This window comes from Pseudophryne corroboree, chromosome 1, assembly GCF_028390025.1.
Source record: "Pseudophryne corroboree isolate aPseCor3 chromosome 1, aPseCor3.hap2, whole genome shotgun sequence".
In the NCBI taxonomy this organism is placed as follows: domain Eukaryota; kingdom Metazoa; phylum Chordata; class Amphibia; order Anura; family Myobatrachidae; genus Pseudophryne; species Pseudophryne corroboree.
The window spans coordinates 422625666-422649589 of NC_086444.1; the positions used below are offsets into that span (position 1 = coordinate 422625666).

The following is a 23924-nucleotide window of genomic DNA, read 5'->3' on the forward strand; positions in this document are numbered from 1 at the left end:
TAAACATTTATCTTCCTGCAGGTTGGCTTACCATACAAGCCTTATTTCTATGTGGCCACAAAAAAGGTAGACATTGATTTGTACAATCATTCTGTTGAGAGAGAGAGCTCCTTTTTCATTGTTCCTTGTCCTTACTTTCTCTTCTTATTTTGTCAGGGGTGCGAGAGGGAAGTCTCCTCTTTTCTTTCAAAGAAGTTCCAGGGAAAGCATGCAAAAGTGGAAACCATAGCCAAGGAAGATCTGGATTTGGTCAGTAATTATTTTGTTATGAATGAAAATTCAAAGCAATTGAGGTTTTATAATGATATTTGAATTGTATGATTTCTACCCTTGTATGTCATTTCCACAATACCTAAAGCTGTATACACACTACGGTTCTGTCCATCTGGCTGGTTGGAATGAAAATCTTGTAATGTCTTGGGAGCAAATGACGATTGATAATTTGCTTCCAAAAGCTGGAAAACAGACACAAACTGTCATTCTGATTGATTAAATTAAATGGATTTATGTAATTTGTCTGACCATTTTTGTCTGTTTTTCAGTGTTTGGGAACATATGGTCAATTGTCATTTGCCCTGATACATTACCAGAATTTTATTCCAACCAGAAAGATTGGACAGATTCTTTTAAAGGTGCATACACACTGTGAGATGGGTGCTTCAGATTTTGACTATAATAGTCAAAATTGTAAGAAAAGTTAGCACATATTGCACCGTGTGTATACAGCTTGCGATACCGATGCGCGCTCCCGCGGGGTTGGTATTGCAAGAAAAAATAGACTGTGCAGGCAAGGCAATTTTGACTATATTGTGTACACTCTAGTTTCTAGTGTAGTCAAAATTGTATATAGTCAATGTCGGTGGTTCTGCGAGCCGGGTAGTTCAAGGGACATCGCATAGTCAAAATCTCACCATGTGTATGCACCTTAATAAATAAATAAAAAAGTTGCAATATTGGTATTTAAAGTTGATACATGTCCTTTAACATTTTCTAATTAGTGCTATTCCCATCTTTCCTTATATGCAAGTATGTGAAGCAATGGCAACCATTCTTGCTGTAGCTCAGTAGTCTCTAGTGCCAGTAGTTTTCCTTCCAGCAAGAGCTGACAGGTGGCCTTATTATATACAGTTCTGATTTTGTTGGTTTATTCTAAATTTGTTTTGGCTACTGAATCACTGTGTTAATCACTGCTTTAATTATTACAGTATCCAAAGTTTGTTCTTTACCTTTTTCTGAGATGATCTACTTATCTATCCTACCTCCCCAATACTTCTTTTCTCCATCATCCATCTGGAGGTTGCTGCGCACTTACTTATTGGTTAGAGGGTGTGGAGTTTGGAGTTTGGCACAGAATCTCTTAAACATTAACTCCTCCCCCCTCTATCCCCTCCCATCCACTGCCTCTCCACAGACATTACCTCCAGTTTAAGTTTTTTGTGCCTTGGAGGGCAGGCACAGTTTTCTTTACTCTTCGGTTTTAGTTAGCTGTACCTTTCGGTACAGAAGTTCAAAATGGAGTCCATTCGATCAATCATAGCCTCCATGGAAGAGGGGGAGTTCTTGGCATGTCTCAACATAAAGGATGCATACCTCCATGTTTTCATTTGGAAAGGTCAGCAACACCTGCTGCGGTTTGCAGTAGGTTCTTGGCATTTCTAGTTTTGGGCCCTTTCATTCGGAATGCAATATGTACTGATTCTAATGAAGCTTCTTGTCCAGGGCCATCCTGTTTTCATTCAATCGGACAACACCACCACCAACAAACATGGCGGAACGCAGAGTTGGAGAGCCACGCAGGAAGTATCTCCTAGCCTTCATTGGGCAGAGACTTGGATTCCGGCCATCTCGGCAGTTCACATCCCAGGGGTGAACAACTGGGAAGCGGATTTCCTCAGCCGACACACAATTCATCTGGGCGAGTGGGAACTTCATCAAGAAGTGTTTCTAACACTCGTGTCTCAGTGGGGGAATCCAGACATCGACCTCATGGTGTCTCGTCTTAACATAAAATTGCCTCTGTACGGGTCATGATCCCTAGATCCTCTAGCACTCCTGGTAGATGCCATGACAGCGCCTTGGAGGTTTCATCTAGGATGTGTTTCCGCCGTTTCCTCTCATTCCTCGGCTACTCCAAAGGATTCGTCGAGAAGGACTCCCAGTAATTCTGATAGTGCCAGATTGGCCTCGATGACTGTAATGGTCACGTTGTTCACGATCGATGTTTGGGGGAAAATATTTAAAAATAAATAAATAAATATACAAAAAATAATAATAATAATGAAAAATAATAATTTTTATATATATATATAAATATTGTGCTCATAAGTTTTCATACCCTAGCTGAATTTGTGATTCTCTGGCCATTTGTCAGAGAATATGAATGATAACTCACAAACTTTTCTTTCACTCATGGTTAGTGGTTGGGTGAAGCCATTTACTGTCAAACAACTGTGTTTACTCTTTTTAAATCATAATGACAACAGAAACTACCTAAATGACCCTGATCAAAAGTTTACCCCTTAATACCGTGTATTGCCCCCTTTAACATCAATGACAGCTTGAAGTCTTTTGTGGTAGTTGTGGATGAGGCTCTTTATTTTCTCAGATGGTAAAGCTGCCCATTCTTCTTGGCAAAAAGCCTTCAGTTCCTGTAAATTCTTGGGCTGTCTTGCATGAACTGCACGTTTGAGATCTCCCCAGAGTGGCTCAATGATATTGAGCTCAAGAGACTGAGATGGCCACTCCAGAACCTTCACTTTATTCTGCTGTAGCCAATGACAGGTTGACTTGGCCTTGTGTTCTGGATCATTGTCATGTTGGAACGTCCAAGTACGTCCCATGCGCAGCTTCCGGGCTGATGATTGCAAATTTTCCTCCAGTATTTTCTGATAGCATGCTGCTTTCATCTTGCTATCAATTTTGACCAAGTTTCCAGTGCCTTTGTAGCTCACACATCCCCAAAACATCAGCGATCCACCTCCGTGTTTCACAGTAGGAATGGTGTACCTTTCATCATAGGCCTTGTTGACTCCTCTCCAAATATAACGTTTATGGTTGTGGCCAAAAAGTTCAATTTTGGTCTCATCACTCCAAATGACTGTTCCATTTGGGATAGGGTTAAATTCATGTTCTTCACCTAATTCAATCATAAAAAAACCCTGACCATTTCGGAGCGGTTTTTGGCGAAATAAATCGTCAGTTAAGTGGTTAAGGGACAAGTTTCGGTTTTGTCCATTCTTTTTCAGATGAGGTTGGCTGCTGTTCTGGTAGTCCAGACATTTCTTCAGGGAGTGCTGAGGATTCAGCCTCCATATGTTCCTCCGGTCCCTCCTCAGGATTTGAATTTACGGCCCTCCATTTGAGCCTCTGGAATCTGTTGAGTTGCGGTTTCTTACTCCTAAAGTGTTTTTTTTTCTTTTGGCCATTGCATGTGCCCGCTGTCTGTCCGAGTTGGCGGCTCTTTCTTGTAAGCCTCCCTTGTTGGTGTTTCATGATAGAGTGGTTTTGCTTACAAAACCGTAATTTCTTCCTAAAGTTGTCTCAGCTTTTCACCTAAATCAGGATATTGTTCTTCCTGCTTTTGATCCACACTTATCTGGTGACGACAGTGACTTGGCCTTTTGGATGTTGTTTGAGTGTTACGCATATACTTGTCCCGTACAGAAAAATACCATCATACGGAGACCTTGTTCGTTCTCATTAATGTGCCCAAGCGTGGTTGGCCGGCATCTAAGAATACGATTTCTTGTTGGGTCACATCAGCCATCAGTCAGGCCTATGTTTCATCTGCTGTTCCTGACCCACTGCAGGCTCATTCGACTAGGGCTGTTGGAGCCTCTTGGGCTGTTTGTGGGGGTGCTTCTGTAGAGTGGCAACCTAGGGCCTAATTCAAATCTGATCGCAGCATCAAATTTGTTAGCTAATGGACAAAACCATGTGCACTGCTGGTGTGGCAGATATAACATGCAGGGAGAGTTAGATTTGGGTGGGTCATATGGTTTCTGTGCAGGGTAAATACTGGCTGCTTTATTTTTACACTGCAATTTAGATTTCAGTTTCAACACATACCACCCAAATCTAACGCTCTCTGCACATGTTATATCTGTCCCCCCCCCCCCCCCCCCCCCCCTGCAGTGCACATGGGTTTTGTCCATTAGCTAACAAATTAGCTGCTGCGATCAGATCTGAATTAGGCCCCTGGTCGTCCCTTGCATACCTTCACTAAATTTTACCGTTTCCATACCTTTTGGTTTGGAGACTGCCTCTGTTGGACGGCACATTTTGCAGACTGCTTTGCAGTCTGAACCTCCCTCCTCTTGTTAGCTTGCTTTGGGATATCCCATAAGTAAGTGAGCAGCGTCCCCCAGATGGATGATGGAGAAGTAAGGATTTTTTACTCACTGTAAAATCTTTCCAGAGTCCATCTGGGGGACGCTGCGATCCCTCCCATTTCTTGTCTGGTTTATTTGTTCTGTGTATGGTTATGCTCTCTCTCGGCTTTGCTAAAACGTTAACTGAGGTAATGTCTGTGGAGAGGCAGTGCATGGGAGGGGCTAGAGGGGGAGGAGTTTTTTTGTATATTCTGTGCCAATCTCCACACCCACTCACTCTAACCCATAAGTAAGTGCGCAGCATCTCCCAGATGGACTCTGAGAAAGATTTTACTGTGAGTATAAAATCTTTATTTTGTCTCCGCCTCCTCTTAACGTCATCTACCAATAGGCATCCCCCAAGGGTCTGGTCTCTGCCATCATCTCTTCTCTCTATTCCTCCTCCCTTGGAAAACTCATCAGCTTCTTTGTTCTTTAATACCTTCTATATCTGGCCTGGCCACCCGGTGGCTCTCCAGCTGCTGCAAGACTACAAGTCCCAGCATGCTGTGCCACAGTTTCATCCTAAAGGAATGCTTAAACTATGTCAGGGCATGCTGTGATGTGTAATTTCACAACAGCTGGAGAGCCACAGGTTGGCTAGACTGTTCAATATGCTGATAACACCCAAATCTACCTCTCTTCCCTTTAATGTCTCTTACGGCCGGATTACCTTCTCATCTTGGTTTTCCTAGCACTTCCTGAAACTTACCATGGCTAAGGTCAAACTTATTGTCCCCTTCTCTGTTCTCCAGGGTCCCTGTACCCCTTGCCCTCTCTCTCTCTTCATTAATAACATTGCACTCTCTTCTGTCCAAGTCCACTGCCTCAGTATTATGCCTGATGCCACATCTCCCTTTAAGACCATCACTCAATGGGCCTAATTCAGACCTGATCGCTGCTGTGCGTTTTTGCACAGCAGTGATCAGGTCTGAACTGCGCCGCAGTGCGCCGGCGCATGCCAGACAGCCGACGGCTGTCTCAGCCCTGCGATCGCCTCTGCCTGATTGACAGGCAGAGACAGTCGCTGGGTGGAACGGGGCGGGCCGGATGGCGTTTGGATGTGGTCTGGGCAATGCAGGCGTGGCTGGACTGTTGTGGGGGGTGGGCCGCAGTGGCTGCGTAACATCACACGCAGCCGCTGCGACCCTCACAGCGACGGGGGGCTGCGCTGGTGGGGAGCTACTCTTCAAGTACAAAAGCATCGCCGCCGTGCGATGCTTTTGTGCTAGTGCACCGAGGCAGGGCCTGACATGCGTGGCAGACTAGCCCTGTGCTGGGCGTCCCCCCGCATGTCAGAGAAGCTGAATGTAGATGTGGTCTGAATCACCCCCAATGTTGCTTTTTCTAGCTCCAAATACAAACCTTTCTTACCACCTCCAATCCATTGCTCAATGCTCATGTCATTTACCTCTCCTGCCATATGCGGTCTGCCTCTATCCTGCCCCCCCATCCCCTTTGTAACCTGCTTCCCTGGCTCCCAATCCTACTCGGAATTCAGTTCAGGCAAAGCCTTAAACCATTCCTCATCATCCTACATCTCTAACCTCAGCTCTTTCTATTCTTTCTCCTGCCCTCTCCATTTATGCTGTGTGTACATTATGTGCTTTAACCCTCTGTTGCATTTGAGTATTGTATTTATGCTATTACAGTTTTCTACATATACCTTGTACTGCGGAAGAAGCAGGCTGGGGTATGACGGACTTTAAAGGCGAGATGAACTAAGCCTTGGAGAGAGAGAAAGTGGACGGAGACAAAGTACCAGCCAACCAGCTCCTAACTGCCATGTTACAGGTTGTTTTTAAAAACTGACGGGAGCTGGTCGGCTGGTACTTTATCACTCCAAGGCTTAGTATATCTGCCCCCCTTTGTGAATTTGTTTTCAGTCTAGCTGCTCCTGTTATAGAGAGGGCTGCAGCAGTGAGGGAGTACCCTGAGTGGAGGTAGGGGTGGCTGCTTATTATATTCTGTTCATTTATGCTGAAATTTACCCATTTGCTCGTTCAAATCCGTTTAACCATATGGTTACCCTCATTGAGCACCCACATAGTGTACCAGGGAGCATACCACTGCAGCTAAATACCCCCCCCCCCAAAAAAAAATATATATAAAAAAAAAAAAATAAATATATATATATATATATCTCTATCTCTATCATAGAATTTTTTTTTTTTTCATTATTTTCGTACAACAATGTCCTGTGTGCATAAAGTTTTGTGATTCGTGAAAACATATTTTTTACTTCTTTTACCAGCCAAACCATCTGGTGGGCCTGAAAAGGAGCTATATCAAATTGTCCTTCCATTCTGTGGATGATCTGATAAAAGTGAGAAAGGACATCTTTCCAGCTGTACGGAAGAGCAAGGAGCGTGACCAAGCCAGTGACACGTACACAGCCATGCTCTCTAGGTTTGTGACCTCTATCCACACTAAGGGGGAGACGTCTCAGACATTTGTGAAAGATAAAATGGAGAGGTCGCCCATAGCATCCAATAACCTTCAACAATCATAATCGACTGTATTTGATAATCAATAGCTAGGATCTGATTGGCTGCTATGGGCAGCTTCTCTCTATGGTTTGATTATATCTCCCACTATACAAACTGCAATGTCTCTAAGGCATGTAAAGGTGAACGGTGTTTGGCTGGTGGATGCGATGGAAAACACGCATAGTTTGAACCATTATAATTTCATTTCATTGTCTAACTTATTACTATGGATCAACCCCTTTATTATATCTCTTCTGTGTGAAATACTGCTTGGTTTACCTTATGAGATAGAGGCACTTTCTGGAGTCATTTCACTTTTGCATGTTATGAAGCTTTTTTTGTTACGTTGGCAGGAGGGCACCTAGATATGCCAAACTCATCCCTTAAGTGATAAGCTTGTTCTATCGCGACGGAGCGTTGTGGCTCAAGCTGGGTACACACTAGACGATATCGTGGATGATGTGTGCGATTCTGCCACATCGTTTAAGATATTGTCTAGACTGCATGCGCTATTCCGCTGACCAGGCACGCTCCCATAGGTCCGATGCATGAATTTTACAGCATGGGCCACGCGCCAATCAAGTCCCCAGCACCCCTTCTTCGCCTGCACCCCCCTGCTGTCATCTCATCGCTGCCGATGTGTGTACCCGGCTGACTAGGGTGGTCATTCCAAGTTGATCGCTAGCTGCATTCGTTCGCTGTGCAGCGATGAGGCAAAAAAACGGCACTTCTGCGCATGCGGCGCAATGTACTATTACAACGAACGATGTAGTTTCACACATGGTCTAGCAAAGCTTTTCAGTCACACTGCTGGCCGCAGAGTGATTGACATGAAGTGGGCGTTTCTGGGTGTCAACTGACCGTTTTCAGGGAGTGTTCAGAAAAACGCAGGCGTGCCAGGAAAAACGCAAGCATGGCTGGGCAAACGCAGGGTTTGTGACGTCAAAGCAGGAACTGAACAATCTGAAGTGATCGCAAGCGCTGAGTAGGTTTAGAGCTACTCTGAAGCTGCACAAGAAAACCTTTTAGCTGCTCTGCGATCCTTTCGTTCGCACTTCTGCTAAGCTAAAATACACTCCCAGTGGACGGCGGCATAGCATTTGCACGGCTGCTAAAAACTGCTAGCGAGCGATCAACTCGGAATGACCACCTATATCGCCGGGTACACACATTGTCTAGTAAGACTTTTATTTTTAACCTTTATTTGCACGTATGTGCTATTACACTAAAGAAGCTGTGAGAGACTGGGTTCTGCAGGATGCACTCTGACCAATCGTATTGCACTTTCCTTAGATGCCAATCGCTGTCTCTTTGGGGTTGCCAATTAGATGCTCCTGATGCTGGTTAACCATATGTGGGAGAAGACTAAAGCTGGTCATACACCAGAGCAACTTTCTTCCAACTAGATGACTGGTTAAAATGAAAATCTGTCCATCAGCCATTTACTCCCAAACACTGGAAAATGGACAAAAACAGTAGTTCAAAACTGTTTAAATCAAACAGATTTACTCCACCTGACTCACTTTAGGTGTAAGTGGCCGATGGAGCTGAGCGTTTTTCTTCAGGCTGCTGTTGCATCCTGTCAGTAAGTTTTTTTTTTTTTTTTTCCCTTGTAATTATTATTTTTCTTTATTAATTTGTATCCTGCATGCAGATTCTTTACGTCTGTGCTACCCGAGCACAGTGTTCTCCGACACTGGCTCCACTGCGCACCGGAGGCCAGCAGTAGCAGTCAGTATTTTCCGTCTTTTGGGTGGTGTATGCCTGGCATGCAGCTAAGTCGTCATTTCCCCATCCGCATCGGTGACTCATGGTCCCGGTCCTGGGTGGCCATGATTCCAGTTGTGAGGTGATAGGACCTTGATGCAACTGCTCCTTGGCATTCCCTCACTATTGGCTGCAGTTGGAAGCTCCCTGCTACTAATGGAACGGGCGACCTGCAGTCCAGCCCGGGGGGTGGAATGGTCCTGGATCTCCTCCTTTTGTTTTCTCAGTGCCCATGTGTCTTCAGACTGCCTGCACATAGATTACTACAGCAGACCCTTTCTCTCATTCTATACTTCAAGCAGGGGCTGTGGATTCACTGTGTAATGGTGCTGTAGTGTTTACTGTACACTTCTGCATCTGTGAGGCATTATAATCTCTATAGCCTGTGTCTGTAGGCCGTCCGCTTCTGTACTGTACCTTTCCATGACTTTTCTCTATTGCGTCTGGGAAGGGTAATTCTGTGGGACCACCCCAGGACAAGAGCGAAGCAATAGAAAGTGTTTACTTGTTCAAAATTTTACCAGAGCATGGTCTGACTGTGAGACTGTCATGCGCCTTCTGATGCAGAGACACAGCACAGCACTTGCAAGTGCGTCTCCATTGATGGATACACCTACATGGCTGGGGCTATGTCAGAACTGTTGCAGCAGATTGCCGCTAGTAGACAACAGGGCCTGTCTGGACTGGCATCTTTGGGAGTCACTCCTGTGGCAGGTACATTGTGGGCTCATCCTCAGTACTAGTCATGGGGCACTGTAATCCTCCTGTCCCTCTTGCTTTCTCATACGTCCTAGAGGATGCTGGGGTCCATTTCATGACCATGGGGTATAGACTGTTCCGCAGGAGCCATGGGCACTTTAAGACTTTTCAAGGGTGTGAACTGGCTCCTCCCTCTATGCCCCTCCCCCAGACCTCAGTTTTAGAAATGTGCCCAGGCAGACTGGATGCACTCCAGAGGAACTCTACTGCGTTTCTCTGAGAAGACTGATGTTTAGGTTTTTTATTTTCAGGGAGAACTGCTGGCAACAGTCTCCCTGCTTCGTGGGACTGAGGGGGCAGAAGTAGGAACCAACTTCCTAAAGAGTTTCATGGCTCTGCTTCTGGCTGACAGGACACCATTAGCTCCTGAAGAAAACTGAACGCTAGCCGTGCCTAGATGCTCACTCCCACAGCACGCCGTCACCCCCCTCACAGAGCCAGAAGTCAGAAGACAGGTGAGTGTTAGAAGACAGATCTTCAATCAAGAAAGTGACGGCTAAAGGTACCGCGCGGCTGGCGGGAGCGCAGCGCGCCATGTTGCCCACACATACACAGGCTCTGCAGGACGCAGTGGGGGCTGGGGCGCCCTGGGCAGCATGGAACCTATGAAAACTGGCATAAATAAGGGGCATAAGTTGCTGAGGCACAGTCCTACCCCCGCCAGTATAAAAAATTACCTCATAAAAGCTGAGGAGAAACGCACAATTGAAGAGTGGAGCTTCCTCCTCAGTCAGCCAGCCAGCACATTGCTCAGCGCCATTTTCTCTCTCTCCTCAGGCTGCAGAGACAACGCTGGTCCTCCTCCACTACTGAACCAAGTATCAGGGTGCAAAACAGGGGGGGCCACAGTAAATTTGGTGCTATATAATTGTGTGATTAGCATTATAAAAGCGCTGCATGTCGGTGGGCATTTTGTGTTCACAGACATTGTGTTACTGGCGCTGGGTTGTGAGCTGGCAAATCCTATCTGTGTCCCTCTGACAGATTTTACTGTGGGTCTGTCCCCTATAAGTCCCGGAGTGTCTGTGGTGTGGTTGTGCACGTGTGTGACATGTCTGAGGCAGGGAGCTCTTCCCCTGAGGGAGCCATGTTAGGGACACAGAGTTGTAATATGACACCAAGAGCCTGACTGGTTGAAAGGTTACATGATAGTGTGAATCATATCCGTAAGAGGTTGGACTGAATCTCATACAGAAAACTGAATACAGGTTGAGTATCCCTTATCCAAAATGCTTGGGACCAGAAGCATTTTGGATATCGGATTATTCCGTATTTTGGAATAATTGCATACCATAATGAGATATCATGGCTATGGGACCCAAGTCTAAGCACAGAATGCATTTATGTTTCATATACACCTTATACACACAGCCTGAAGGTCATTTAATACAATATTTTTAATAACTTTGTGCATTAAACAAAGTGTGTGTACATCCACACAATGCATTTATGTTTCATATACACCTTATACACACACAGCCTGAAGGTCATTTAATACAACATTTTTAATAACTTTGTGTAGTAAACAAAGTTTGTGTACACTGAACCATCAGAAAACAAAGGTTTCACTATCTCACTCTCACTCAAAAAATTCCGTATTTCGGAATATTCCGTATTTCGGAATATTTGGATATGGGATACTCAACCTGTATAATCTGTTGAAGATGTGATTTTTAATAGTTCTGCCTTTCATCCACAGGGACCTCTCTGGGTCACATACAAACAAGTAGTACAAACGGATACCGAAACGGACTCTGATTCCTGTGTCGACACTAGTGATTCCAGGGGAATAGGTCCTAAGTTAGCAAAATGCATTCAAAACATGTTTTAGCTATAAAGGAGGTGTTAGAAGTTACGAAGCCCCCTCTTTTACCACAATGAGAAGGTTTGACTTTAGTAAAGAAGTAATGTAATTTTCCCTCCACCTCAGGAGTTGAACAGTCTCTTGGATGGAGTCTGATTTAACCTGAAAAGAAATTTCAGATTCCCAAAAGTAATTCAGGCAACTTACCTTTTTCCAAAAGGTGTGAGTCACCCCGCATTTTAGACAGGGCCCTGTCATTAAAGAGAAAAGGTGTTTCTCCCTGCACCTGGAATGGTTTCACTTAAGGAGCCGACAGACCGCAGGTTAGTGAGGTGATCTATTGATGTGGCCAATGGGACACTACTCAGGCCTACCATTGTCTGTGCATGGGTGGGTAGTGCTATTGAAAAGTGGTCAGAAAACTTGTCATTCGACATTGACACAATAGATGGAGACGAGATACTCCTAACGTTAGGTCATATCAAAGACGCTGCTGCGTACTTGCCTGAAACCATGAAATATATTGGTCTCTTGGGATCAAGAACCACTACCATGGCAGTATCGGCTCGGAGGGCGTTGTGGATTCGCCAGTGGAATGCTGATGCAGATTCCAAAAGAAATATGGAGGCTCTCCCGTATAAAGGTGAGGCCTTGTTTGGTGATGGGCTGGATGCTTTCGTCTCGGCGGCTACCGCAGGTAAGTCGACATTCTTGCTTTATGCTCCTATACCGGCGAAAAGACACCTCACTCTCACATGCAGTCCTTTCAGCCCAACAAATATAAAAAGGCCAAAGGTTCTCCCCTTTTTTTGCAGGTAAGGGAAGGGGACAAGGAAAGAAATCTGCAGCGTCTCCCGGATCGCAGGAGCAGAAGTCCACCCCTGCTTCAGCCAAATCTGCAGCATGAAGCTGGGGTTCCCTTGCGGGAGTCCGCTCGGGTGGGAGCACGTCTGAAACTTTTCAGTCAAATCTGGATTCAATCTGGCCTGGACCCATGGGTCTTACAAATAGTGTCCCATGGGTACAAACTAGAGTTTCAAGACGTCCCCCCATGTCGATTTTTCAAATCGACCTTGCCAGCTTCTCTTCCAGAAAGAGAGGCAGTAACAACGGCAACTCAAAAATTATGTCAGGATCAAGTCATTGTCCTGGTATCCTTGTCACAGCAAGGAGAAGGTTTTTATTCAAGCCTCTTCGTAGTTCCGAAGCCGGACGGTTGGATCAGACCTCTCTACTTGAAAAGGTTCAAGATGGAATCTCTGAGGGCAGTAATTTCCAGTCTGGAGGAGGGGGACTTCATGGTGTCAGGAGACATGAAAGATGCTTACTTGCATGTTCCCATTTATCCTCCTCACCAAGCTTATCTGAGATTCGCAGTAGATTGCCATTACCAGTTCCAGACATTGCCGTTCGGACTCTCCACGGCACCGAGGGTATTCAGCAAGGTGATGGCAGAGATGATGGTCCTCCTTCGACAACAAGGAGTCAATATAATTCTTTACCTGGACGATCTCCTGATAAAAGCGAGATCCAGGGAATGATTGGTGCAGAACATTGCACTCTTCCTCTCAGTGCTCCAACAACACGGTTGGATCATGAACTTTCCAAGGTCGCAGTTAGAACCGACAACGAGATTGTCCTTTTTGGGGATGATACTGACACAGAAGTACAGAGGATTTTTCTTCCTGTAGAAATCCGGAGAATGGTCAAACAAATTTTGAAACCAACAAGAGTGTCGATCCATCAATGCATTCGGTTGTTGGGGAAGATGGTAGCGGCCTACGGGGCCATACAGTTTGGCTGATTCCATGCCCGAGTATTCCAGTGGGACCTGTTGGACAAGTGGTCCGGATCCCACCTACACATGCACCGGAAGAGAATCCTGTCCTCCAAACTCCTGTGGTAGCTACACAGTTCTCACCTATTGGAAGGACGCAGGTTCGGGATTCAGGACTGGGTCCTGGTAACCACGGATGCAAGTCTCAGAGGCTGGGGAGCAGTCACACAGGAGGAAAGCTTCCAAGAAAAATGGTCAAGTCAGGAAACCTGCCTTCACATAAATGTTCTGGAGTTGAGAGCCATTTACAACGGCCTTCTACAAGCGGTACATTTTCTTCAAGATCAACCTGTGCAGATCTAGTTGGACAATGTAACAGCAGTCGAGTACATAAACCATCAAGGCAGAACGAAAAGCAGAGCGGCAATAGCAGAGGTGTCAAAGATCCTCCTCTGGGCAGAAAGACATGTTAGAGCTCTATCAGCAATTTTCATTCCGGGAGTGGACAACTGGGAAGTAGACTTCCTCAGCAGACTCTATCTCCATCTAGGAGAGTAAGGCCTCCACCGAGAAGTCTTCGCAGAGGTGACAAGTCTTTGGGGAGTTCCTCAAGTAGACATGATGGCATCTCGTCTAATAAAGAAGCTTCAGAGATATTGTTCCAGGTCGAGAGACCCTCAAGCAATAGCAGTGGATGCACTGGTGACCCAGTGGGTGTTTCGGCCGGTATGTTTTCCCTCCACTTCCACTGATTCCAAAAGTTTTCAAAATAATAAGAACAAGAGTTTGAGCAATCTTCATTGCCCAAGACTGGCCAAGGAGGGCTTGGTATCCAGATCTTCAGGAGTTGCTCATAGAAGATCCTCGGCCTCTTCCTCCTCGAGGGGACCTACTACAGCAGGGGCCATGTGTGTATCAAGACTTACCGTGGCTAAGTTTGACGGCATGGCTGTTGAGCACCGTCTCCTAGCCCAAAAGGGTATTCCAAAAGAAGTCATTACCACACTTATTCAGGCCAGGAAAGGAGTAACGTCTAAGCATTACCACCGTATTTGGAGAAAATATGTGTCTTGGTGTGAAGCCAAGAAGGCTCCTACGGAAGAATTTGAGTTGGGACGTTTTCTCCATTTTCTGCAGGCTGGTGTGGATTCGGGCCTTAGATTGGGGTAAATCAAAGTCCAGATTTCGGCCTTATCAGTTTTCTTTTAAAAACAATTGGCTTCTCTTCCAGAAGTTCAGACCTTCGTGAAAGTGGTTCTGCACATCCAGCCTCCATTTGTGCCTCCAGTGGGACCTTAATGTGGTGTTGCAGTTCCTTCAATCGAGTTGGTTGAACCTCTACAGGAGATAGAGTTGAAGTTTCTTACTTGGAAAGTGGTGATGTTTTTGGCCTTGACGTCCACAAGGCGGGTGTCTGAGTTGGGGGCCTTGTCTCACAAGAGCCCTTACCTGATCTTCCATGAAGATAGGGCGGAGTTGAGAACTCGCCAACATTTTCTTCCAAAGGTGGTTTCATCTTTCCACATAAACCAACATATTGTGGTGCCAGTGGCTACTGACACGTTCACTGAGTCAAAGTCTCTAGATGTGGTTAGGGCTTTGAAGATTTATGTCGCTAGAACAGCTTGGATACGGAAAACAGAGGCTCTGTTTATCCTGTATGCTCCCAACAAGATTAGGTATCCTGCTTCCAAGCATTGCAGAGGTACGATTCAGCACGCTCATTCTACGGCTGGATTGCCGTTACCAAAGTCGGTGAAGGCCCATTTTACTAGGAAAGTGGGCTCATCCTGGGCGGCTGCCTGGGGGGGTCTCGGCATTATAACTTTGCCGAGCAGCTACTTGGTCAGGTTCAAACACTTTTGCTTAATTTTATAAGTTTGACACTTTGGCCGCTGAAGACCTCAAGTTTGGTCAATCAGTGCTGCAGGGTCATCCGCACTATCCCGCCCGTACTGGAGCTTTGGTATAATCCCCATGGTCATGAAATGGACCCCAGCATAGGTATTTTAATACCTACCTGTAAATCCTTTTCTCCTAGTCCGTAGACCCAGTGCGTAAGTTACCTGCAGTTTTGTTCATTTTAGTTACACAAGTTGTGTTACATTTGTTTTCAGCATGTTGCTGTAAATGGTTCATGCCTGTTGGCGTGTGTTATGTTGAATGCCATGTTGTGCAGCATGGTTGAGGTGTGAGCTGGTATGAATCTCACCGTTAGTATAAAAGTAAATCCTTTCCTCGAAATGTCCGTCTCCCTGGGCTCAGTTCCTATAACTGAGGTCTGGAGGAGGGGCATAGAGGGAGGAGCCAGTTCACACACATTGTAAAGTCTTAAGAGTGCCCATGGCTCCTGCTGAACGGTTTATACCCCATGGTCAACATCCTCTACGGGCTAGGAGAAAAGGATTTACCGGTAGGTATTAAAATCTTTTTTTTCCAGTCCATACAACAGTCTTGGGCCCAAGGATTGGCCTGCTTAGATAAGTTTCCATCTTCTATGGAAAAGCTTATTGACCCCTGCATACAGGGGATCATTAGATGCATGTTGGTTGCAAAACCATAGACTTGCATCCTTCAGTCCTGTGAAGGCTCTGATTCAGAGGCCTTACTCATGGATGTGAGACAGTTTTTGCATATTTCTGACTTAGATGTTCCAGTGTCTTCAAAAGAAAACCTAACCAGCTGTTAACTTAAACTGCATGGAAGGAGGAAAGGTATCTTGATCACTGTGTGATCCCACCCTGATTATCTTGCCACCTGTGTTCTTTACTCCTTTCCAGCTGACTATAAAACTAAGCGGGAAACCCCACTGCTGGTTGAGCCCTTTATTGCTAGACTGTGAACAAAGACAACCATTCCAGTCCCTGGACCTTCTTCACCTAGAAATGGCTATGACCATAAGCTGAAAGACCATTTCCGTGTCAGCAGATGTCTCTCAGACCCATCTTTATAGAAAAATGGGCGTACCTCCTCTACAGTGGTCTCTAGTCTTGTACCCAATGGTCTGAATTGATCCCTCTGTTAGAACATATTCAGGAGTTTGCTTGATTTTCTGGGCGAAGCAGCTATGGACATGAGTTTGGTCTGGGCTAGGGTCTCTGTTTGTGCTGTTGCATCTCATAGGGCACTTTTCCGGAGGACCTCGTAGGCAGATGTGAAATCTAATTGGTCCTTACCTATGGGACAATCCTTACCAATTCAGGGCCTTGCCCATTGACATTTACACTGCCCCTTGGGTGTTCATAAATGTGATGGCGGTCATGCTATCTAATGCTCACTTGCTTGATGTGATTGTCCCGTATCTCGGCAACCTCCTGATCAAGGATCATTCAGTCTCATGTTCATCAGATACACCATGTATTGATTTGTGACAGTTTGATTATCAAATTCAAAAACTCCACCCTCCAACTGCCATAAAAGATGCTTTTCCTTGGCATGCTTTTCAATACCTCACTACAAGACGTCATTCTACTTTTTTCTTTTTTCTCTTTTTATATGAAGTGGAAACCCTTACATATTTGTATACAGTTGAAGGTAAGTAGTCCTTCTTTAATTTGGTATTTGCATCTATATTTTACATGGTGTGCAACCTTAGTATTCATAAATTAAAAATTTCTATGTATATGATTCTGTAACTGTTCATTACTACCACTGTTAGGTGTAATCTCGTGGTGTCAATATGGCTCCAGTGATAGTTCTGCAATATGGCTCCAGTGATAGTTCTGCAAAGCTGTGTCTATTTTTGCAAGCTGCGCATATTAATAATAATAATACATATATATTTTCTCTGACGTCCTAGTGGATGCTGGGGACTCCGTAAGGACCATGGGGAATAGACGGCTCCGCAGGAGACTGGGCACATCTAAGAAAGATTTAGGACTATTTGGTGTGCACTGGCTCCTCCCCCTATGACCCTCCTCCAAGCCCCAGTTAGATTTCTGTGCCCGGCTGAGCTGGATGCACACTAGGGGCTCTCCTGAGCTCCTAGAAGAAAGTATAGTTTAGGTTTTTTATTTTCAGTGAGACCTGCTGGCAACAGGCTCACTGCAACGAGGCACTAAGGGGAGAAGAAGCGAACCTACCTAAGTGGTGGTAGCTTGGGCTTCTTAGGCTACTGGACACCATTAGCTCCAGAGGGATCGAACACAGGACCCGACCTCGTCGTCCGTTCCCGGAGCCGCGCCGCCGTCCCCCTTACAGAGCCAGAAACAAGAAGGTGGTCCGGAAAATCGGCGGCTGAAGACTTCGGTCTTCTCCAAGGTAGCGCACAGCACTGCAGCTGTGCGCCATTGCTCCTCATGCACACCACACACTGCGGTCACTGATGGGTGCAGGGCGCTGGGGGGGGGGGCGCCCTGAGCAGCAATAATAACACCTTGGCTGGCAAAACTAACACCATATATAGCCCCAGAGGCTATATAGGTGTATATTAACCCCTGCCAGAAACGATAAAATAGCGGGAGAAAGCCCGCCGAAAAAGGGGCGGAGCCAACTCCCTCAGCACACTGGCGCCATTATTCCCTCACAGCTTCGCTGGAAGGAAGCTCCCTGGCTCTCCCCTGCAGTCCTGCACTACAGAAAGGGTAAAAAAGAGAGGGGGGGGCACAATTTAGGCGCAGTATATATATATTATAGGCAGCTATAGGGGAAAACACTCTGTATAGTGATATCCCTGTGTTATATAGCGCCCTGGTGTGTGCTGGCATGCTCTCCCTCTGTTTCCCCAAAGGGCTTTGTGGGGTCCTGTCCTCTGTAAGAGCATTCCCTGTGTGTCTGCTGTGTGTCGGTACTGCTGTATCGACATGTATGATGAGGATAATGATGTGGAGGCGGAGCAAATGCCTGTGAATGTGATGTCACCCCCTGCGGGGTCGACACCAGTGTGGATGGACTTATGGAAGGAATTACGTGACAGTGTCAGCTCCTTACATAAAAGGTTTGATGACATAGGACAGCCGGCTACTCAGCTTGTGCCTGTCCAAGCGTCTCAAATGTCATCAGGGGCTATAAAACGCCTGCTACCTCAGATGACAGATACAGATGTCGACACGGATACCGACTCCAGTGTCGACGATGATGAGACGAGTGTACCCTCCAATAGATCCACCCGTTATATGATTGAGGCTATGAAAAATGTTTTACACATTTCTGATGATACCCCAGGTACCACAAAAAAGGGTATTATGTTTGGTGAGAAAAAACTACCAGTAGTTTTTCCTGCATCTGACTAATTAAATGAGGTGTGTGAGGAAGCGTGGACTTCCCGAGATAAGAAATTGATCATTTCTAAACGGTTAATGGCTGCGTACCCTTTCCCGCCAGAGGATAGGTCACGCTGGGAAACATCCCCTAGGGTAGATAAAGCATTGACACGCTTATCAAAGAAGGTGGCACTACCGTCTCCGGATACGGCCGCCCTAAAAGAACCTGCTGATAGAAAGCTGGAAAGTACCCTAAAAGCTATATACACACACACTGGCATTATATTGAGACCCGCTATTGCATCAGCTTGGATGTGCAGTGCTGCTGCTGCGTGGTCAGACTCCCTGTCGGAAAACATTGATACCATGGATAGGGACAATATTTTGCTTACGATTGACCATATAAATGACGCGGTCTTATACATGCGTGATGCACAGAGGGATATTTGCCGGCTGGCATCAAAAATAAGCGCTATGTCCATTGCCGCCAGACGGGGGTTATGGACTAGGCAATGGTCAGGTGATGCCGACTCCAAGCGGCACATGGAAGTTTTACCCTATAAAGGGGTGGAACTTTTTGGGGAAGGTCTTTCAGACCTAGTTTCCACAGCTACTGCTGGGAAATCGACTTTTTTGCCACAGGCTACCCCACAGCAAAAGAAAGCACCGTATTATCAGGTACAGTCCTTTCGGCCCCAGAAAAATAAGCGGGCTAGAGGCTCATCCTTTCTGCCGAGGGGCAGAGGAAGGGGGAAAAAGCTGCAGCACACAGCTAGTTCCCAGGAGCAGAAGTCCTCCCCTGCGTCCGGTAAGTCCACAGCATGACGTTGGGGCTGCTCAGGCGGAATCGGGAACGGTGGGGGCACGTCTCAGGTTTTTCAGCGCACAGTGGGCTCTCTCACAAGTGGATCCCTGGGTCCTTCAAGTAGTATCTCAGGGGTACAGGCTGGAATTCGAGACGTCTCCCCCCCCCGCCGTTTCCTAAGATCTGCCTTGCCGGCAACTCCCTCTGCCAGGGAGGCAGTGTTGGTGGCTATTCAAAAACTGTATTCACAGAAAGTGATCGTCAAGGTACCCCTCCTTCAGCAAGGAAAGGGTTACTACTCCACAATGTTTGTGGTACCGAAACCGGACGGTTTGGTGAGACCCATCTTAAATTTAAAAACCTTGAACACTTATATCAAAAGGTTCAAGTTCAAGATGGAATCGCTCAGGGCGGTTATTGCGAGCCTGGAGGAGGGGGATTACATGGTATCCCTGGACATCAAGGATGCGTACCTGCATGTCCCCATTTACCCTCCGCACCAGGAGTACCTCAGATTTGTGGTACAGGACTGTCACTATCAGTTCCAGACGCTGCCGTTCGGGTTATCCACGGCACCGAGGGTCTTTACCAAGGTAATGGCCGAAATGATGATACTCCTTCGCAAGAAGGGAGTTTTAATTATCCCGTACTTGGACGATCTCCTGATAAAGGCAAGGTCCAAAGAACAGTTGATAGTGGGGGTGGCACTTTCTCAGGAAGTGCTACAACAGCACGGCTGGATTCTAAACATTCCAAAGTCACAGCTGGTCCCGACGACACGTCTTCTGTTCCTGGGAATGATTCTGGACACAGACCAGAAAAGAGTGTTTCTTCCACTGGAAAAAGCCGAGGAATTGTCATCTCTGGTCAGAGACATCCTAAAACCAGGAAAAGTGTCGGTACATCAATGCACACGAGTCCTGGGAAAAATGGTAGCTTCGTACGAAGCAATTCCATTCGGAAGGTTCCACGCAAGGACGTTCCAGTGGGACCTGTTGGACAAATGGTCCGGGTCCCATCTCCAGATGCAACAGCGGATAACCCTATCGGCCAGAACCAGGGTGTCGCTGCTGTGGTGGCTGCAGAGGGCTCATCTACTAGAGGGCCGCAGATTCGGAATACAGGACTGGGTCCTGGTGACCATGGATGCCAGCCTTCGGGGCTGGGGGGCAGTCACAAAGGGAAGAAATTTCCAAGGACTGTGGTCAAATCAGGAGATTTCTCTTCACATAAATATCCTGGAGCTAAGGGCCATTTACAATGCCCTAAGCCAGGCAAGACCCCTGCTTCAAAACCAGCCGGTACTGATCCAGTCAGACAACATCACGGCGGTCGCCCATGTAAACAGACAGGGCGGCACGAGAAGCAGGATGGCGATGGCAGAAGCCACAAGGATTCTCAGATGGGCAGAGAATCATGTGTTAGCACTGACGGCAGTGTTCATTCCGGGAGTGGACAACTGGGAAGCAGACTTCCTCAGCAGGCACGACCTCCACCCGGGAGAATGGGGACTTCATCCAGAAGTCTTCCAAATGCTGGTCAACCGGTGGGAAAAACCACAGGTAGACATGATGGCATCCCGCCTCAACAAGAAGTTGAAAAGATATTGCGCCCGGTCAAGAGACCCTCAGGCGATTAGCGGTGGACGCTCTAGTGACACCATGGGTGTACCAGTCGGTTTATGTGTTTCCTCCTCTACCTCTCATACCCAAGGTACTGAGAATAATAAGAAGGCGAGGAGTGAAAACCATACTCGTGGTTCCGGATTGGCCAAGAAGAGCTTGGTACCCGGAACTTCAAGAGATGCTTACAGAGGACCCTTGGCCTCTGCCGCTCAGACAAGACCTGCTGCAGCAGGGACCCTGTCTGTTCCAAGACTTACCGCGGCTGCGTTTGACGGCATGGCGGTTGAACACCGGATCCTGAAGGAAAAGGGTATTCCGGAGGAAGTCATCCCTACCCTGATCAAAGCCAGGAAGGATGTCACCGCAAGACATTATCACCGCATTTGGCGAAAATATGTTGCTTGGTGTAAGGCCATGAAGGCCCCGACGGAGGAATTTCAACTGGGTCGATTCCTGCACTTCCTGCAAGCAGGGGTGACGTTGGGCCTCAAATTGGGGTCCATTAAGGTCCAGATTTCGGCTCTGTCGATTTTCTTCCAAAAAGAACTGGCTTCACTACCCGAAGTTCAGACTTTTGTCAAAGGAGTACTGCATATTCAGCCTCCTTTTGTGCCCCCAGTGGCACCTTGGGATCTCAATGTGGTTTTGGCATTCCTGAAATCACATTGGTTCGAACCACTTAAGACTGTGGATTTAAAATATCTCACGTGGAAAATGGTCATGCTGTTGGCCTTGGCGTCGGCCAGGCGGGTTTCAGAATTGGCGGCTTTGTCTTGTAAAAGCCCTTATCTGATTTTCCATATGGATAGGGCAGAATTGAGGACTCGTCCTCAGTTTCTCCCAAAGGTGGTCTCAGCTTTTCACTTGAACCAACCTATTGTGGTGCCTGCGGCTACTAGGGACTTGGAGGATTCCAAGTTGCTGGACGTAGTCGGGGCCCTAAAAATGTATATTTCCAGGACGGCTGGAGTCAGAAAGACTGACTCGCTGTTTATCCTGTATGCACCCGCTAAGCTGGGTGCTCTTGCTTCTAAGCAGTCTATTGCGCGCTGGATTTGTAGCACTATTCAGCTGGCGCATTCTGCGGTAGGCTTACCGCAGCCTAAATCTGTAAAAGCCCATTCCACACGGAAGGTGGGCTCATCTTGGGCGGCTGCCCGAGGGGTCTCGGCTTTACAACTTTGCCGAGCAGCTACTTGGTCGGGGGCAAACACGTTTGCAAAATTCTACAAATTTGATACCCTGGCTGAGGAGGACCTGGAATTCTCTCATTCGGTGCTGCAGAGTCATCCGCACTCTCCCGCCCGTTTGGGAGCTTTGGTATAATCCCCATGGTCCTTACGGAGTCCCCAGCAGAGAAAATAAGAATTTACTCACCGGTAATTCTATTTCTCGTAGTCCGTAGTGGATGCTGGGCGCCCATCCCAAGTGCGGATTGTCTGCAATACCTGTATATAGTTATTGTTACAAAAATCGGGTTTTGTTGTGAGCCATCTCTTCAGAGGCTCCATTTGTTATCATACTGTTAACCGGGGTTCCTATCACGTGTTATATGGTGTGATTGGTGTGGCTGGTATGAGTCTTACCCGGGATTCAAAAATCCTTCCTTATTGTGTCAGCTCTTCCGGGCACAGTTCCTAACTGAGGCTTGGAGGAAAGTCATAGGGGGAGGAGCCAGTGCACACCAGATAGTCCTAAATCTTTCTTAGATGTGCCCAGTCTCCCGCGGAGCCGTCTATTCCCCATGGTCCTTACGGAGTCCCCAGCATCCACTACGGACTACGAGAAATAGAATTACCGGTGAGTAAATTCTTATTTTTTTTTTCTCCTGTAGTGAATTTTACACCTGAATCTTGATGAAGTTGCATTCAACACTCTAACAGTAGTTTCTGTCTAAACCTTATGTCTGTCACCATTTATGCAGTGCGTTGACTGGAAACAGCTTGGCCCCTGAGGAAGAAGGTCCATCTAAGAAGATCTCTGATCAAATGGAGAACATAATTGATATGCGGGAATATGATGTCCCCTATCATGTGCGCCTTTCTATAGATCTTAAAATACATGTGGTAAGTACAAGATAACTGACAAACGACACTTGGTCGGTACAGTAAATGCAATAATATGAGGGTTTCAAAGTGACTTCATTTCATGCTCCTACTGTACCTTGTCTGAGAAGGGAATTGTTACCTTTCTTAAAGTATACATGTCTTACATGCTTAGCAGGCCAGAAATTGGGCACAATGTTTCTTTGCATGTACAGTAAAATGCAGTTTTTGTCTAACTATATAGTGCCACCATGTTTCTTGTCAATGCATTAAAATATATAAAGGGCAGTCTGTTTTGTGCAGTAATTGTGCTGTTTATCTTCCATTTAGCATTATTCCTAATAAAAATTGTAACATCAAAGACTGCTATAATCTAGAATGTTTACGTGCTTTATAAATCTCCTATATATTTGGCTACATCTGTGACTCTGTGCCTGGCCGTAACGCTGGGTGGACTCACAGGGCTGGCCGGGGCGGAGCCACCTGCTTGTGACCAGTGCCTAGATGGACAGCCACACAATCCAGCCACCATCATCACAGGGAACCAGCACTGGATGGACACCCCACTGAGCACGGTACCACACACCCCTCCCTTGCTCCCACCTCTCACACGAAGCCGGAGGACGGGAACCAAAAGACAGCCGCAACTAGCACCGCTGCCTGCCTCCGCCACCCTCCCTCCCCAGCAACCTCCTCCAGTCGCTCAGCGGCCGCACCACGGGAACCCAATGCACCACCAACCCCACGCTCCACTAACCCCCCTCCCCAGCTTCTACCCGCAGCTTCTCATCCGCCGCAGCACGGAAGCAGGCCGCACCCCCCACCCCAATCCCCAACATGTAGCCTCCAATAACCCCCCTCCCCAGCTGCCAACTCTCACACGCACCCCCTACCCCGACCTACCACATCCAGCCTCCACTAACCCCCTCCTCCCCAGCTACCTCCTCCTGTCTCTCATCACCCGCAGCACGGGAGCCACCCGCATCTCAACCCACCACACCCACATTCCACTAACCCCCCCTACCCACCTCCCACTTGCAGCTTCTCATCACCCGCAGCACGGGAGAAGCCCACCCCCCCCACCCCGCTACCAATACAGCCAGCCTCCCCTAAATCCCCTCCCCAGCTCCCACCTGAAGCCTGTCATCACCCCCAGTACGGGAGCAGCCCCCACACCCAACATCCACCCTTCACTAACCCCCCACCCCCCTCCACAGCTCCCACCTCTCGCACGCACCCCCCACCCCGACCCACCACATCCAGCCTCCACTAACCCCCCCTC

At 47.1% G+C, this 23924-nt stretch overlaps 1 protein-coding gene across 1 annotated transcript in view; it reads left to right on the forward strand.

Moving 5' to 3' along the window:
• Nucleotides 1-23924, forward strand: part of POLE (DNA polymerase epsilon, catalytic subunit) — a 335686-nt gene that overhangs the window by 23815 nt on the left and 287947 nt on the right. The window contains exons 4-7 of the mRNA XM_063913394.1: nucleotides 22-66; nucleotides 157-249; nucleotides 6625-6779; nucleotides 22522-22663. Coding sequence (XP_063769464.1) covers nucleotides 22-66; nucleotides 157-249; nucleotides 6625-6779; nucleotides 22522-22663 — 435 coding nt within the window. The remainder of the gene's footprint in view (nucleotides 1-21; nucleotides 67-156; nucleotides 250-6624; nucleotides 6780-22521; nucleotides 22664-23924) is intronic.